Below are 15686 nucleotides of genomic sequence, written 5' to 3'. Positions count from 1 at the left end.
AGAAAGGTGGAATCAGACATTAAAGACAATGTTGTGGGCTTATTGGCACGATTATCCGGAGGATTGGGATAAAGGAACTCCATTCATACTGTTTGCAGTTAGGGATGCATCTAATGAGTCAACCAAATTCAGTCCTTTTGAACTAACTTTTGGACATGAGGTAAGAAGACCACATAAATTGATTAAGGAAAAATTGATGAGTGAGAAATCGGAACTTATATTATTGGATTACGTGTCAAATTTTAGGGAACGATTAAATGGAGCAGGTGAATTGGCTAGACAGCATTTAAAAATTGCACAAAATATGATGAAAAGGGTAGCGGACAAGAAATCCAAAGTTCGTAGTTTTGCCAGTGGAGATAAAGTTTTAGTATTATTACCAGTCGTAGGTGAATCTTTAAAAGCAAGGTTTTGTAGACCTTATCAGATTGAAAGGAAATTAAGTGAGGTGAATTATGTTGTAAGAACGCCAGATAGAAGGAAATCTCATTGCGTGTGTCATGTGAATATGCTTAAAAGGTACTTTGAAAGGGAAGGGAGCAAATGGAGGACATTTTCATGAATCTAACTCAAAGTGACGAACCAAATCCAGATGACTTTGAATTTGACATACCTCAAATTAAATTGGAAAACGAGAATGATCTTAAAAAATGGGATACATTGTTGAGTTACCTTCTAGAGGAAAAATAGACTGACCTGAAAGAGTTATTGATATCACATAGGCAAGTTTGTGGAGATAAATTGAGAAATACTAAAATGGCTATACATGCTGTAGATGTTGGAAATGCTGTTCCAATTAAACAACATCCTTAGAGACTTAACCCTTTAAAATTGGCACAGGTTAACAAAGAGAATGAAAGTATGCTTAAAAATGGCATAATTGAAGTGGGTTGCAGCCAATGGAGCTCACCCATAGTGATGGTACCAAAACCGGATGATGCCCATTGGTTGTGTGTGGACTATAGAAAGGTTAATGCGGTTACAAGAATGGACTCTTATCCTCTCCCATTCTTGGAGGATTGCATTGAGAAAGTGGGACAATCAGCTTTTTCCCGTACCAGCCTCCCCGGACAGGCACCGGAATGTGGTGACTAGGGGCTTTTCACAGTAACTTCATTGAAGCCTACTCATGACAATAAGTGATTTTCATTTCATTTTTCATTTCATTATTTCCAAACTGGATTTACTTAAAGGTTTGTCAAAAGGGGGAAGGAGATTTCAGCTTTTGTGACTCCAGATGGTAGATACCAATTCAAAGTTATGCCATTTGGCATGAAAAACACCCCAGCCACATTTCAACGCTTAACTAACAAAGTCATTTCAGGTTTACCCAATTGTCGGGCAGCACAGTGGTGCAGTGGGTTAGCCCTGTTGCCTCACGGCGCCGAGGTCCCAGGTTCAATCCCGGCTCTGGATAACTGTCCGTGTGGAGTTTGCACATTCTCCCCATGTTTGCCTGCGTTTCACCCCCACAACCCAAAGATGTGCAGGCTAGGTGGATTGGCCACGCTAAATTGCCCCTTAATTGGAAAAACTGAATTGGGTACCCTTAAAAAACTTTGAATAAAAAAAGGATTACCCAATTGTGCGGTATACATGGGCAATCTGGTCATTTTTAGCCAGACATGGGAAAAATATTTAAAGCATTTTATAGAGTTATTCGATCGACTTCAGGAGGCACATTTGGTGGTAAACCTAGCCAAAAGTGAATTTGGAAAAGCCCAATTCACTTTCCTGGGCCATAAAATCGCATATGGTCTAATGGTCCCACGGGATGTGAAAACAAAAGTTATTGGGGAGTTGCCAATACCCTCAGCACAAAGGGGAATAATGAGATTTCTTGGCAATAGTGGATTTGATCGAACATTTGTGCCAATTTCTTGCAGCTTGGTTGCTCCACTGATGGACCTGTTGAAGAAACGTCAAAACTTTCAGTGGACAGCGGAGTTTCAACAGGCATTTGAAGGTCGAAAGGCCAGGATAACCAATGCTCCTGAAAATGGAGAATTACAAGGGGCTCTGTGATCAGTTTGAACGAAAGTATCTGACTTTAAAGAGAAATGGCGAGGCGTAGAGAAATGGATGGATTGTGCAGAGATCTTCTTGTCCAAAGAGACTGACAATCAAGAGGGAGTCCAGTTGGAGGAAGAAGAACTGAAATGGACTCTGTTATTATAAATGTTTGTGTGTTTTGTTTTGTTGAAAAAGAAAATGTATATTCACTGTTAATATTTCTTAAAGGAAATGAAAAGGTGAAAAATGAAACCATCTTGAAGTCGATAGTTTATTTTTTGCCTTGGGGGGAGGTGTCATGTGAGAGTACCTTTGAGAAATGAGTATTTATCAAATAGCTGTAGTGGATGTACCTTTAAGAAATGGGTGTTTATCAAATAGCTGTAATCTCTCTACAAGCTACACACTGTCTTCAGCTCATTTGAGGATTTCAAAGTAATACCGGTTTCTGTAGAGAATTTAAACTGCTGTCTTTCTGTAAAAAAAAAGTCTTTAGAACTTATGGATGTTGTTAGGAAAATTATGAAGGGTTACTTATAGAATATTACATCTGTGATTATTGGTGTTGATAGTTGTTTAAATGTTTCCTGAGGGTTTATAAAGTGTTAACTGGATTCATAAATAAACATGGTTTTGTTTTAAAAGTACTTTAGATCTCTGTTGCAGCACACCTGTAAAGTGGGCCCATCAGCTCCTCATAACCAAAATCTATTAAAAGTGGTGGGTAAGGTGAACTCCATGATACACGTTGGGGTTCTCTAGACCCTGGCCCAAAACACACCTAAAAGCTTACGTGGCACCATTTGGAGCAGGCAGTGCAAGGGTACAGCAACATGTTCCAGTTTATTCTTAAGGCATAATCTACACAGTCAGCATAAAGATTAACAAACATGTTTTTCTAATTTGACCTAAGGACCAGACACATCTATTGGTTCTGGCAACAAGTAAGGAGGTTAGGGAGGGATCCATAGAAAGATGAAGGGCACATACATAACTTGTTTAATGTAAAGTTTAAAACAGAGATGATCCAATGTAAACAATATTCTTGCCTATGTAACGACACTCTGTATAAATGTTATTGATTCTTTACGTTGGCAGTGTCAGCTCCAGAGGTCTTTCTCTGAAGTTGTGCTCTCCTAACATGACGGTTAATAAATGATCGTTCTGTACCTGCAATGTGACTTCTATTACCCTGAACCCTGTTTACTTCAGCACACATTAAAGATTAAACCTGAGCCTTTCCTTGACTCCACCCCACGTGGTGCATTCACTAGTAACAAAATATGAGGAGTTATCTTCAGTGTTGCTTTTGAATTAACATTGCTTCTGTAAATGTAGACAAAATTTCAAATTAATTATTAATAAAAATCAATTAATGATAAGACTGCTTTTTGTAAATTATTTTAATTAGGCAATTATTGCTCGATCAACCTATTTTCAATCTCAGCAAAGTGATGGAAAATTTACCAATAACGGGCTCGCTGATGCAATTTGTTGTGAATTTGTTGCATTAGAATCACTTGACTCCAGATCTCAGGGTATTTTTGGCCCAAACTTGGACAAAAGATCTGCAATGGAATTCTCCGTTGGTGCGATCCTCCGCTCCTCTGGCTGTAAGTTTCCCGACGGTATGAGGTGTCCACAATGATAAACCCCATTGGCCAGTTGATGAGCTGGATTCTGAGCTTCAGACGCTGTGACACATCAGGGACGGGGACAGTTACCTGGACACTGTGTTTCAGGCCACAAGCACACCCTTTATATTAACTACCTTGAATTCGGACAGTGGTCATGGACAGGAGGGTGTGGCTACGAGTGAGGCAGGTAGAGAGATCCAGGAGGTAGGGTTTCAGAAGCCTCAGTCCCTGAACTTGTCCAACAAATCTGAGATTCTTGCTCCCTGTGTGGACGGGAGGGGAGACTGCAGGGAGGATGAGCAAACTGGCCACAGCACCATGATGTAGGGAGTCATTCAAATGGGGTGGGGGGGGAAGAAAAGAAATGTAGTCGTAATTGGGGATAGGATAGTTTGGGGCATTGACACTGTTCTCTGTAACCAGGGCCAAAAATCATGAAGGTTGTGTTACCTACCTGGTGCTCCGGTTCAGGATATCTCAACTGGGCTGCAGAGGAACTTGGCGTGGGAGGGTAAAGATCCAGTTGTGGGGGTCCACGTTGTTACCATCGACATAGGTAGAACAGGAACAGAGGTTCTACGAAGCGGGTATGAACAGCTGGGGCTGACTTAAAAAGCAGAACCAAAAAGATAATAATCTCCAGATTACTACCTGAGCCATGACCTAATTGCCATTAGATCAATAAGATTTAGGAGGTAAATGTGTGGCTCAAAGAATGGTGTGGAATGAATGGGTTTCAATTCATGGGACATTGGCACCAGTATTGGGGAAGAGGGGACCTGTTCCGATAGGACGGTCTTCATCTGAATCATGCTGGGACCAGAGCCCTGGTGAATCGTATAACTAGGGCAGTAGATAATGCTTTAAACTAAATAGTGAGGGGGAGGGTTCAGTTGTATGGAGAATTAGACAATCAAAGTTAAAGGAGGGGGTAGAAATGCTGGTTAATGACGAGGACTTTAAACTAGTTAAAGGAACCGAGGGCTCAGGAGAGGTTAGTAAAGTTTCAGACCACGTAATAGAACAGAGAGTATGGAAGGTGGCAGGAATCTAACCTCAGGCAGAGCTAAAAATGTGACAAGTATGAGAAGGGGTCAATGCAGGACTGAGGGTGTTGTACCTATATGCACACACACACAGTATACGGAACAAGGTAAATGAGCTTGTTGCGCACATTGAAATTGGCCAGTACGGTGTTGTGGGCATCACAGAGACGTGGCTGCAAGGGGATCTGGGCTGGGATCTAAATATACAAGGATATGCGTCCTATCGAAAGGACAGGCAGATGGGCAAAGGGGGTGGGGTTGCCTTGTTAGTAAGGAATGAATTTTAATCGATAGCAAAAAGTGATATAGGACCAGAAGGCATAGAATCTCTGTGGGTAGAGGAATCACAAAGGTGAAACGACCCTAATGGGAGTTAGGTACAGGCCCTCTAGCAGTAGTCAGGATATGGGGCAGAAAATAAATCAGGAGATCGAAAAGGCATATTAAAAAGGCAACATTATAATTATCATGGGGGACTTCAATATGCAGGTGGACTGGGAAAATCAGGTTGGTAGTGGATCCCAAGAAAAGGAATTTGTGGAATGTCGAAGAGATGATTTTTTGGAGCTGCTTGTGATAGAGCCCACTAAGGAACAGGCAATTCTGAATTTGATGATGTGTAATGAGGCAGGCTTGATGAGGGAACTTAAGGTGAAGGAAGCCTTAGGGAGCAGTGACCACAAAATGACAGAATTTACCCTGCAGTTTGAAAGGGGGAAGCTGGCATCAGATGCAACAGTATCACAATTAAATAAGGGTAACTACAAAAACATGAGGGAGGAGCTGGCCAGAGTTGATTGGAAATGGAGCCTAGCAGGAAAGACAGTGGAACAGCAATGGCAGGAGTTTTGGGGGGCTATATGGGAGGCACAACAGAAATTCATCCCAAGGAGGAGGAAACATGCTGAGGGGAGGACAAGGCATTCATGACTGATGAGGGGAGTCAAGGACAACATAAAAGCTAAAGAAAAAGCATACAAAGTGGCGAGGTTTAGTGGGAAGCCAGAGGATTAGGAAGCATTTAAAAGCGAGCAAAGGACAACCAAAAAAGCAATAAGGGGGGTATAAAATGAAATAGGAATGCAGGCTAGCTAATAATATAAAAGAAGATAGGAAGACTTTATATCAAAATATAAAAGGTTAGAGAGAGTCAAAAATAGACATTGGAACACTGGAAAATGAGGCTGGAGAAGTAATAATAGGAAACAGAAAAATGGCTTGGGAACTGAATAGTTACTTTGTGTCAGTCTTTAGGTGGAAGACACCAGTGGGATGCCAGAGCTCCAGGAGAATCAGGGGGCTCAGGTGAGTGTAGTAGACATCACTAAGGAGAAGGTTCTGGGGAAATTGAAAGGTCTGAAAGTGGATAAATCACCTGGACCGGATGGACTACACCCCAGAGTTCTGAAAAAGATAGCTACGGAGATTGTGAAGAAGATAGCTACGGAGATTGTGGATCTTTCAGGAATCATTGGAGTCAGAGAGGGTCCTAGAGGACTGGAAAGTGGATAATGTAACATCGTTGTTTAAGAAAGGAGGGAGGCAGAAGACCGGAAATTATAGGCAGGTTAGCCTGGCTTTGGTCATTGGCAAGATTTCAGATTCCATTACTAAAGATGAGATCACGGAGTACTTGGAAGTGGATGATAAAATTAGGACTGAGTCAGCACGGCTTCGTCAAGGGGAGGTCATGTCTGACAAATCTGTTAGAGTTCTTTGAGGAGGTACCAAGAAAGTTAGACAAAGGTGAACCAGGGGAAATAATTTATTTATATTTCCAGAAGGCCTTTGACAGGGTGCCACATAGGAGACTGTTAAATAAGTTAAAAGCCCATGTTGTGAATGGTAAGATCCTGGCATGGATAGAGGATTGGCTGACTGGCAGAAGGCAGAGAGTGGGAATAAAGAGGTCTTTTTCAGGTGCACGTTATGGAGCACAATACAATCCAGAAAAAGCTGTCCTCATGATTGATATTTCAGCCATTGAATTTTAAAATAATCACGCCTTCATCATCTGCTTACTGTAGCAGAAATGTCTATTATCTACAGTATGCATTGCAGCAACTTAGCAAAGTTTCTTCTTTCACAGCATTTCCCAAATCTCGGACCTCTACCACCTAAAAGACAAGAGCAGCAAATCGATGGAAAAACCATCAATTCCATGTTTCACTCCTAGTTGTAAAACATTCCATTGTCTTTCTTTATTCTTGCTGGGTCAGAATCCTGGAACTCCCTACCTCACAGCATTGTGGCATTCTGCACCTCATGGACTGCAGAGGCGCAACAAGATTGTCCACCACCACTCCAGAACGACTAGTTTTTATGTTTGTATGCCTATGCACTATATCATAGGTGGATGGTGTGTGACCTCTAGCCAGCAAGTGGTGGTATAGAAGCACCATGCGGTCTCTAGACCAAGGTCATGTGACCTGTGACTCAGATATAAGGGAGAAACATCTGGCTATCTTCAGAAGAAGATTGACAGGGTAATAAGACATACATGTGAATGGTCAGTGCTAGGTGCAAGTTCCAGAGGAATAGTTAACAGACTCCATGATAATGTGCTCCATATCAAATTGCTATCTTACCACACAAGACTGAATAGGCAGATGGAGTTCAATCCAGGCAAATGCGAGGTGATGCATTTTGGAAGATCTAATTCAAGAGCACACTATATGGTCAATGGAAGAGTCCTGGGTAAAATTGACATACAGAGAGATCTGGGAGTTCAGGTCCATTGTACCCTGAAGGTGGCAACGCAGGTTCATAGAGTGGTCAAGAAGGCATACAGCATACTTGCCTTCATCGGACGGGGTATTGAGTAAAAGAGTCGGCAGGCCATGTTACAGTTGTATAGGACTTTGGTCAGGCCACATTTGGAATACTGCGTGCAGTTCTGGTCACCACATTACCAGAAGGATGTGGATGCTTTAGAGAGGGTGAAGAGGAGGTTCACCAGGATGTTGCCTGGTATGGAGGGTGCTAGCTATGAAGAAAGGTTGAGCAGATTAGGATTGTTTTCGTTGGAAAGACGGAGGTTGAGGGGGGACCTGATTGAGGTGTACAAAATTATGAGAGGTATGGACAGGGTGGATAGCAACAAGCTTTTTCCAAGATTGGGGGTGTCAATTACAAGGGGTCACGATTTCAAGGTGAGAGGGGGAAAGTTTAAGGGAGATGTGCGTGGAAACTTTTTTACGCAGAGAGTGGTGGGTGCCTGGAATGCATTGTCAGCGGAGGTGGTAGAGGCGGGCACGTTAGCATCATTTAAGATGCATCTAGACAGACGGGCGGGGAAAATAGGCGACAGGTTTAGATAAAGGATCTGAATTGGTGGGCCCAAGGGCCTGTTCCTGTGCTGTAATTTTCTTTGTTCTTTGTTCTTTGTATTCTAATTTGGACAAGTCAAAGAGTTTGGTGAATCCCTTCGTAAAGTACAAAGGGCCAAACACAACAGATTTTTTTTCTCATTCAATCATGGGATGTGGACACCACTGGTGGGTCAGTATTTCTTGTCCATCTCTAATTGCCCTTCAACTGGGTGGCTTGTTTGGCCATTTCAGTCGGCATTTAAGAGTCAACCACATTGCTGTGGGTCTGGAGTCACATTTAGGCCAGACCAGGAAAGGACGGCAGATTTCTTTCCTAAAGGACATGAGCGAACCAGATAGGTTTTTATGACAATCAACAACGGTTTCATGGTCATCATCAGACTTTTAATTCTATTTTTTTTATTGCATTCAAATTTCATCATCTCCCATGGTGGGTTTTGAACCTGGGACTCCAGTGAATTACCCCAGGATTCTGGATTGCACGGACAATACCACTAGGTATAGAACAAATCTCCTGGTCGTGCCACTGATGCCCACTGAAATGGGCATATCTGAAATGAAATAGAATAGTTGAATTGAAGAAACAATGTTACTTTTCAGATAATAAAGAATAAAAACTCTTACCTGTGGAATAAGGTACAGATTCAACAATTGTGCAACTGCAATCGATATTTCTGAGTATGAACCCCCGACAATTGCTTTTACATTCGGTATATAGTCAGTATAATCGCAGTGAACTTCAATTCTGCTGTCCGAGGAATTAAATCGTGATATAAACCTGGTAGTTGCTTGTATTGCCGTGAGAACATTAGAGCAGGTATCATAAATTTCATATCCTAGTATTACACCCGGTAATAAAGTGGAATTGTTGATCTGTTCGATGCTATGTATCATAGCCTGGGCATGGAGAAACACGGAAAGGCTAAACCTAGAAAGAATATAAAAACACAACAAATGTTTTTCACAATTTTGAATATATCCTTTTTTTCATAGACATTTTTCAAATGTCCATTTGTTTCATGGACATTTTTCAAATGTCCATTTGTTTATCTGAGACACATTGGAATAATAATAATATATTTTCCAATTGGAATTATTTTGGTACAAGTAGTTTTAAATATGTTAAATCTTATGTTGATTGTACATGCTGGATAGAGTCAACATCTATTTACAAAGTGACGACGATGTACAATCAATAAACACCAATGCCACCAATGTGCATTTAAAACTTCTTAATTTTTCCAACCCGACCACTATGTCTAGGTACAACACCGACATCCGCAATTGAGGTGGAGGCAACCTGCTCACTGCTTTGGCTTGGTGTCTGAGATAACTTTGGCAGGCAACCTCTGGAGGTCGAAGGCCATTAGGTCAGATTTCCTGCTGAGGTGCAGATTTAGGTTTCTCAGCCTAACCTGCTGGAGTTGATGGCATCACTGGTAGGGGTGAGCTGGAACTTCAAGGCACCTTTGGAGTGTCTTGGGTGGATACCTCTCGGGTGCCTAACTGGCTCCTCCCTTTGCATTACCGATGCATATTCCCTGACTCCATGAGGGGAAGGGGGTCTCCACCTTGTCATTGCTGAAATGCACCCATGGCTAGAGTGATGGTGCGCAAGTCTGAAGCAACCCCAGCAGAAACTGGGTTTCCAAGGTGGCCGCCACCTTACATGTGTTTGGATGTTACAGCCACGACATCAGACAAAATGTGGTTGGATTTCTCCATTCTTCCATGAAGTCTGTTGACGGCCTCTGACAACTCTGCTGATGTTTCCCTGCCTGTCTCTGCATTTCCAAGAGTTCCTTTAGGCACTGAGTCCAGAGGCTCACCATTGGACTCATACTCAGCTGGACCCTTGTCTCCAGCCATTTCTGTAAAGCCCTCTGAAAATGCTGCATTCCCCCATCTTGCCTGTGTTCACTGACCTACATTACCTCCTGGTCTGGCAATGCTTTGGTTTAAAATGCTCATCCTGGTTATCAAAACCATCCAAGGCTTGGCCCCTCCATATCGCTGTAACCTCCTCCAGCTCTGCAACTCTCCAAATTTTCTGCACTCCTCCAATTCTGGTTTTGTTGAGCATACCCAATTTTAATTGTGCTACCATTGGTAACTCTATCTTCACCTTCCTTTCATAAACCTCTCTGCCTCGCTACCTTTCTCTTTTTTTTAAGATGCTCCATTGACACCGGGGCATGGTGGCACAGGGTGGCACGGTGGCACAGTTGTTAGCACTGCTACATCACAACACCGGGTTCAATTCCGGCCTTGGTGACTTTCTGTGTGGAGTTTACACATTCTCCCTGTGTCTATGTGGGTTTTCCTCCAGGTCCTCTGGTCTTCTCCTACAGTCCAATGATGTGCAGGCGGTGGTTTGGCCATGCTAAAATTGCCCCTTTGTGTCCAGGTATATGTGCATTAAATGGGTTTATAGGGTTGCTGGGATAGGGCGGGAGTCTGGTTAGGGTTAGGCAGACTCGATGCGACGAATGGTCTCCTTCTCTACTGCAGGGATTCTATGATTTTCTTGATCTGTCGTCTTTTGAGACTTGATATCATATTTTGATTGCTAATACACCTGTGAAGAGCCTTGAGGTGTTTTACTCTGTTAAAGTGCTATATAAGTGTAAGTTTTGGTCAAGATACTGGAACAAATATATTAATCAGTTTGCTAAAAGTAGCAAAGAAAGGAACGTATGTTGCTGAAGTTTAGTAAAGAGCTTTGGTTATGTAGCCTTCTCCATAGAAACCATGAGAAGATAGATAGGTTGCAAGCCAGGGAACACGTTAACCGGGCAAAACCTGGCAAAATCAGAGGTCTTACCATTTTAATGGCAATGTTTTTATAATGCTATCCTGCTGGTTTTCACAATGGGATCTTAATTATTTCTTACATTTCCAACCTGGCATTTGGCCAAATGATCAGGCATGCAACTTGTGGGAAAACCCTTGGAGATAGTCCGCGTATAATCAGTAGGGATGAGGGAGCAAGAAGTTGATCAGGGATTGGATGGAGTTGTGCGGAGAGAGGCCATTGTCGAAGGAGAGGAGTTAGTGATTGGGATTGATAAGGGGAAGAGTCCAGGGATTGGAATTGGACAGGGGAGGCTAGCTATCACAGCAGAAGGGAGAGAAAGGCTTCAAATGGCATAGGGGAGGCCAAATGCTTCCTTGAGGGGCTGGTGGTGGGGGAGTTGCAGAAGGGTGGAGCACTTCTACTCCTCAAGGACCCCAAGAAGTATTGTAAAACACACTTGAATGAAAAGCAATTCTCGCCTTCCTATCACTGTAGGTTTCCTATATACCCCTGGAAAATCAGACAATAATGGTTGAATTCAAATAATACCCGCAGTCATCCTTTTCAAATTGGAATCTTTGCATGACACAAACCGTACCACCATAAAAAGCACAGGCATGTGCAAGGCAACTTAACCCCATCCCAATCCTCACCTGCTTGTCTTGTGGTGTGGATTTATATTGTGACCCAAATGATTAAAATACCTGGGAAGTACTGGGTAACACATATGTCAATGATAACAATATTTCAATAATAAGTGCAAGGGGCTTGTAACTTTTACAAAATGGGTGTTTTTAAAATAAAGGTTGAAAAAAGGTCAAATCACCATTTGAGGAGGAGAGCTGACTGGTGGTGATTTAATCTGATGATCACCACACCTTAGGTGAGGGGCAATGCTATGAAGATGCAGCCTTTATGGATAACCTCAGTCGGTATGGGAATTGAATGTGCACTGTTGGCCTTGCTCTGCATCACGAACCAGCTGTCCAGCCAAGTAAGCTAAACTGGCCCCCGGTGTTTAAAATAAATGCAGCAGTAATGGCAGCCTGAGCCAGGCCACCCCGATCACGAGGGGGACACCCTGAATCCACGGCGCTTTCAACAACTAGTTCCGGTCATGGCAGCCATCCCCTAGCAAACGCTACAATTTTTAATCGTTTTTCAGAGGGATGGAATTTAAGACTAGGGAGGTTATGTTTCAATTGTATAAGGTGTTAGTGAGGCCACACCTTGAGTATTGTGTTCAGTTTTGGTCTCCTTACTTGAGAAAGGACATACTGGCACTGGAGGGTGTGCAGAGGAGATTCACTAGGTTAATCCCAGAGCTGAAGGGGTTGGATTATGAGGAGAGGTTGAGTAGACTGGGACTGTACTCGTTGGAATTTAGAAGGATGAGGGGGGATCTTATAGAAACATTTAAAATTATGAAGGGAATAGATAGGATAGAGGCGGGCAGGTTGTTTCCACTGGCGGGTGAAAGCAGAACTAGGGGACATAGCCTCAAAATAAGGGGAAGTAGATTTAGGACTGAGTTTAGGAGGAACTTCTTCATCCAAAGGGTTGTGAATCTATGGAATTCCTTGCCCAGTGAAGCAGTTGAGGCTCCTTCATTACATGTTTTTAAGGTAAAGATAGATAGTTTTTTGAAGAATAAAGGGATTAAGGGTTATGGTGTTCGGGCCGGAAAGTGGAGCTGAGTCCACAAAAGATCAGCCATGATCTCATTGAATGGCGGAGCAGACTCGAGGGGTCAGATGGCCTACTCCTGCTCCTAGTTCTTATGTTCTTATGATTTTCTGGCAGGGCGGAATCTGGCAGAACGATCAGTAACCAAAGGATCCTGAGTTAAAGAACCAGTGGTTTTATGACAAAAATGTTTTTGATGCAATGAGTTGTTACGTTGTGGGAAGGACTATCTGAAAGGGCGATGAAACAGATGCCATAATAATTTTCAATGGAAATTGGTTAAATATATGATAGGGAAAGAAAATGCAGGGCTATGCAGGAGGAGTAGAGTACTGGGGCTAACAGGATAGATCTTTCAAAGAGCTAGCACAAGCAGAATGGAGCAAATGGCCTGATCTGTGCCATATCATTTAAAGATTCTCCATAGCTGCTTTTGCTTTAAGCAGAAGTTATTGTCCTCAAGCTGTTGCTCTTTATGATATGATGTTGTGTCCCAACAGCGTCGCCAATACTGTGGGTATTTCTATTTATCTCGGTGAACCACAAGTCTTTACTTATATCGGTCAAATGACCAAACAACTAGTTAGTCAGTTCAAAAGATGGTTTATTTAAACACACAAGGATTACTTCGACATGCAAACACAATATCTACTATGAGTTAAACTACACCTATCAGCTGCAATAACCTACACTTAACTTCAGAATGACTGGCACTGTGCACATGGATAAGGTCTTTATCTTGATCTCATGTGGCTGGTTCGAAGAATGTGGCTCTGTCTCTGCTGGGCTCATCCATCAGGGAGAAATCGTTGGTTTTGAACTTGGCTGACTGTTCTTGCTATAGTTGGCTGGCACAGGCTGGATTCAAAGGAGGCTGGCACAGGCCAGATCCAAAAGAGGCAGAACAGATGGCTATGTCTTCTTTTATCCCTCTGGGATTTTGCGCTCTTTGGGGCTGTCCTTGATCTTGGACCCAATAATTTGACAGGGCTCTGATCACTGCCTTTGATTTCGGCCAATAAAGGGGCGAGTGCCTTGGTGGCTGGGCAGGTCCTTAGCGGCCATTGACCTTGGCAGTTGGGCTCTCTGAGTAAAGGGAGTGGCGCCGATCAGTCTGTGGCTGTATCGGTTTCTTGATTGGAGTCCTATTGTCCTGGGAAACGTACCATGAAGAATGCAAATGAGCAGGGGTTTCGATCAGGTCTAGATACCTGTGTTTCAGATACACATAAGCTCTGTATCTGTCTGAGTCCTGGGTTGGCCATAATTCCCATGGTCCTTTGCAGGTGGCCATCATAGATGGCTACAAAGCCACACACAAACACCTATGTCTATTTGTAACTGAGAGAGGGAAACATAAAGATAGGGTAACAGAACACAATGTGGGTTATCCAAATGTAACCAGCCAAATCCTAACAGGAAGTATAATTCCTTTCCTCCACTCATGTAAGGCATACTTGTTAAAACATCTTTGCTACACCTTTTTCTGAAGTTTGTTTGGATGGTTTGATTTTATTTAATTCACTGCTGTTTTGCACATTTACAATTGTACTGTACCTCAAAGTACAATCCAAATATATGGCATTCATAAAATGGTCCACAAAACAGGTGTGTCTGCAACTATAAAAATAGATTTTGTTTCTGAGCACAACAATGCACAGTCTTCGGCATTGTATGACTAAGATTAGCATCAGTTTGCACAACAAGGAAATATGGGACCCCAGTAATTCCCTGATGCCTTTGCTTCTGTTTGAGATTTTCACTTTTCATTTTTCAGTTTATATTTTGTGTTATATTAAAACTGCTATATTAATGAGGGTGAAGTGTATGCAAGATGTAGATAGAGTATTATGTATGCAATGGAATTGGTTGCAGAGCTATTGCATGCGATATTTGCAAATGGCTTTCCCTAATCTTTTACAATCAAGGGCAACATTCAAGATAACCTTCAGTGTGTTGCGTTTCCAGGCAGTGATGAAAAGGTTCTCAACTATCACACTGTCAGAGGTGCTGTATTTCCGATTGAACGTTAAACCAAGGCTCCATCTGTCCTTGCAGGCGGATTTAAACATGTCATGGTAGTACTGAATTATGTCACCACAGTCCTAGATGACCATTGGACACTCTTCCCTTTGAGAGAGAGCTGACTGGTGGTGATTTTTCCTGAGGGTCACCACATCTCAGCCGAGGGGCAAGGTTGGGAAAGCTGAGATGTGGTGGCCCGCAGGAAAAATCTCAGTTGGTATGGGAATTGAACCCGCGCTGTTGGTGTTGCTCCACATTACAAACTAGTTTAGCTTAGTTGGCTAGATGTGTGGTTCATGATGTACAGTGAGGCCAATGGCGAGGTTTCAGTTCCTGAACCAGCTGAGTTTATTCATGAAGGCCCTGCTGTCTCAAACTTGCCCCTCACCTGAGGTGTGGTGATCCTCAGGTTAAAGCACCACTTGTCAGCTCTCCCCCTCAAATTATCGCATTTCAAATCTACCACAATCCCTCTGGCCTCGACTCAGATTCTGTACAATAATTAAAGGCTGTAAACAGAAATGAATGGCTGGGTTCGGTTGAGCATAGTGTTAATAATTACTTGCCAAAAGTATTCCCTTGGCTGGGAATAAACGTTTCTTTCCTTCATTCCTTTAAAAATCTCATCCAGCTCAATTGAAAATAATCACAGTCTTAAAAAAGACAGTTAATTATATCGAAGGAAAGCTAATTAATCATAGTGCAAAAAACTTACTTTGAACAATACAGTCGTCCTGGTTGAGTCCGGTTTTCCAAATGTTCCAACTTCCTGTGGACTGGAAAGAGTCCTCCGATGATGATGTCTCCTGGAGCTCTGGCTGATACAATATCATCAGGGATATTGCAAAGACTGGCTGCGTGGATAAATGAAACCCAGCAAGAAATTGTGAACGTGACAAGTATGGGAAACATATTCACCAATTCATGAACACATCAAGCTGGATGTGAACTGCGTACCGACAATAAACTGAATTCTAATGTAGCACCACCCTCATTTGCTTTTACTATCATTCAGTGGGGAGGAGCTACTTGTATCAAATTCCTCTCACCACTGTTTTAAAATACATTTCAACTTCCTTTTTAAAATTGGTTAAGGCTCTTTTTAATTATGACTCACGGTAGCATGGTGGTTAGCATCAATGCTTCACAG

General features: G+C 42.5%; 1 protein-coding gene across 1 annotated transcript in view; it reads right to left on the bottom strand.

Moving 5' to 3' along the window:
- Window positions 1-15458, bottom strand: part of LOC119966820 (G-protein coupled receptor family C group 6 member A-like) — a 37796-nt gene extending 22338 nt beyond the window's left edge. The window contains exons 1-2 of the mRNA XM_038798794.1: window positions 15252-15458; window positions 8653-8956 (exon numbers count right to left, since the gene is read on the bottom strand). Coding sequence (XP_038654722.1) covers window positions 8653-8956; window positions 15252-15448 — 501 coding nt within the window. The 5' untranslated portion in view covers window positions 15449-15458. The remainder of the gene's footprint in view (window positions 1-8652; window positions 8957-15251) is intronic.
- Between the last annotated feature and the right edge of the window lie 228 nt (window positions 15459-15686).

The sequence above is a fragment of the Scyliorhinus canicula genome, chromosome 6 (genome assembly GCF_902713615.1).
Source record: "Scyliorhinus canicula chromosome 6, sScyCan1.1, whole genome shotgun sequence".
Classification (NCBI taxonomy): Eukaryota; Metazoa; Chordata; class Chondrichthyes; order Carcharhiniformes; family Scyliorhinidae; genus Scyliorhinus; species Scyliorhinus canicula.
This window is presented reverse-complemented; position numbering and strand designations above follow the sequence as displayed.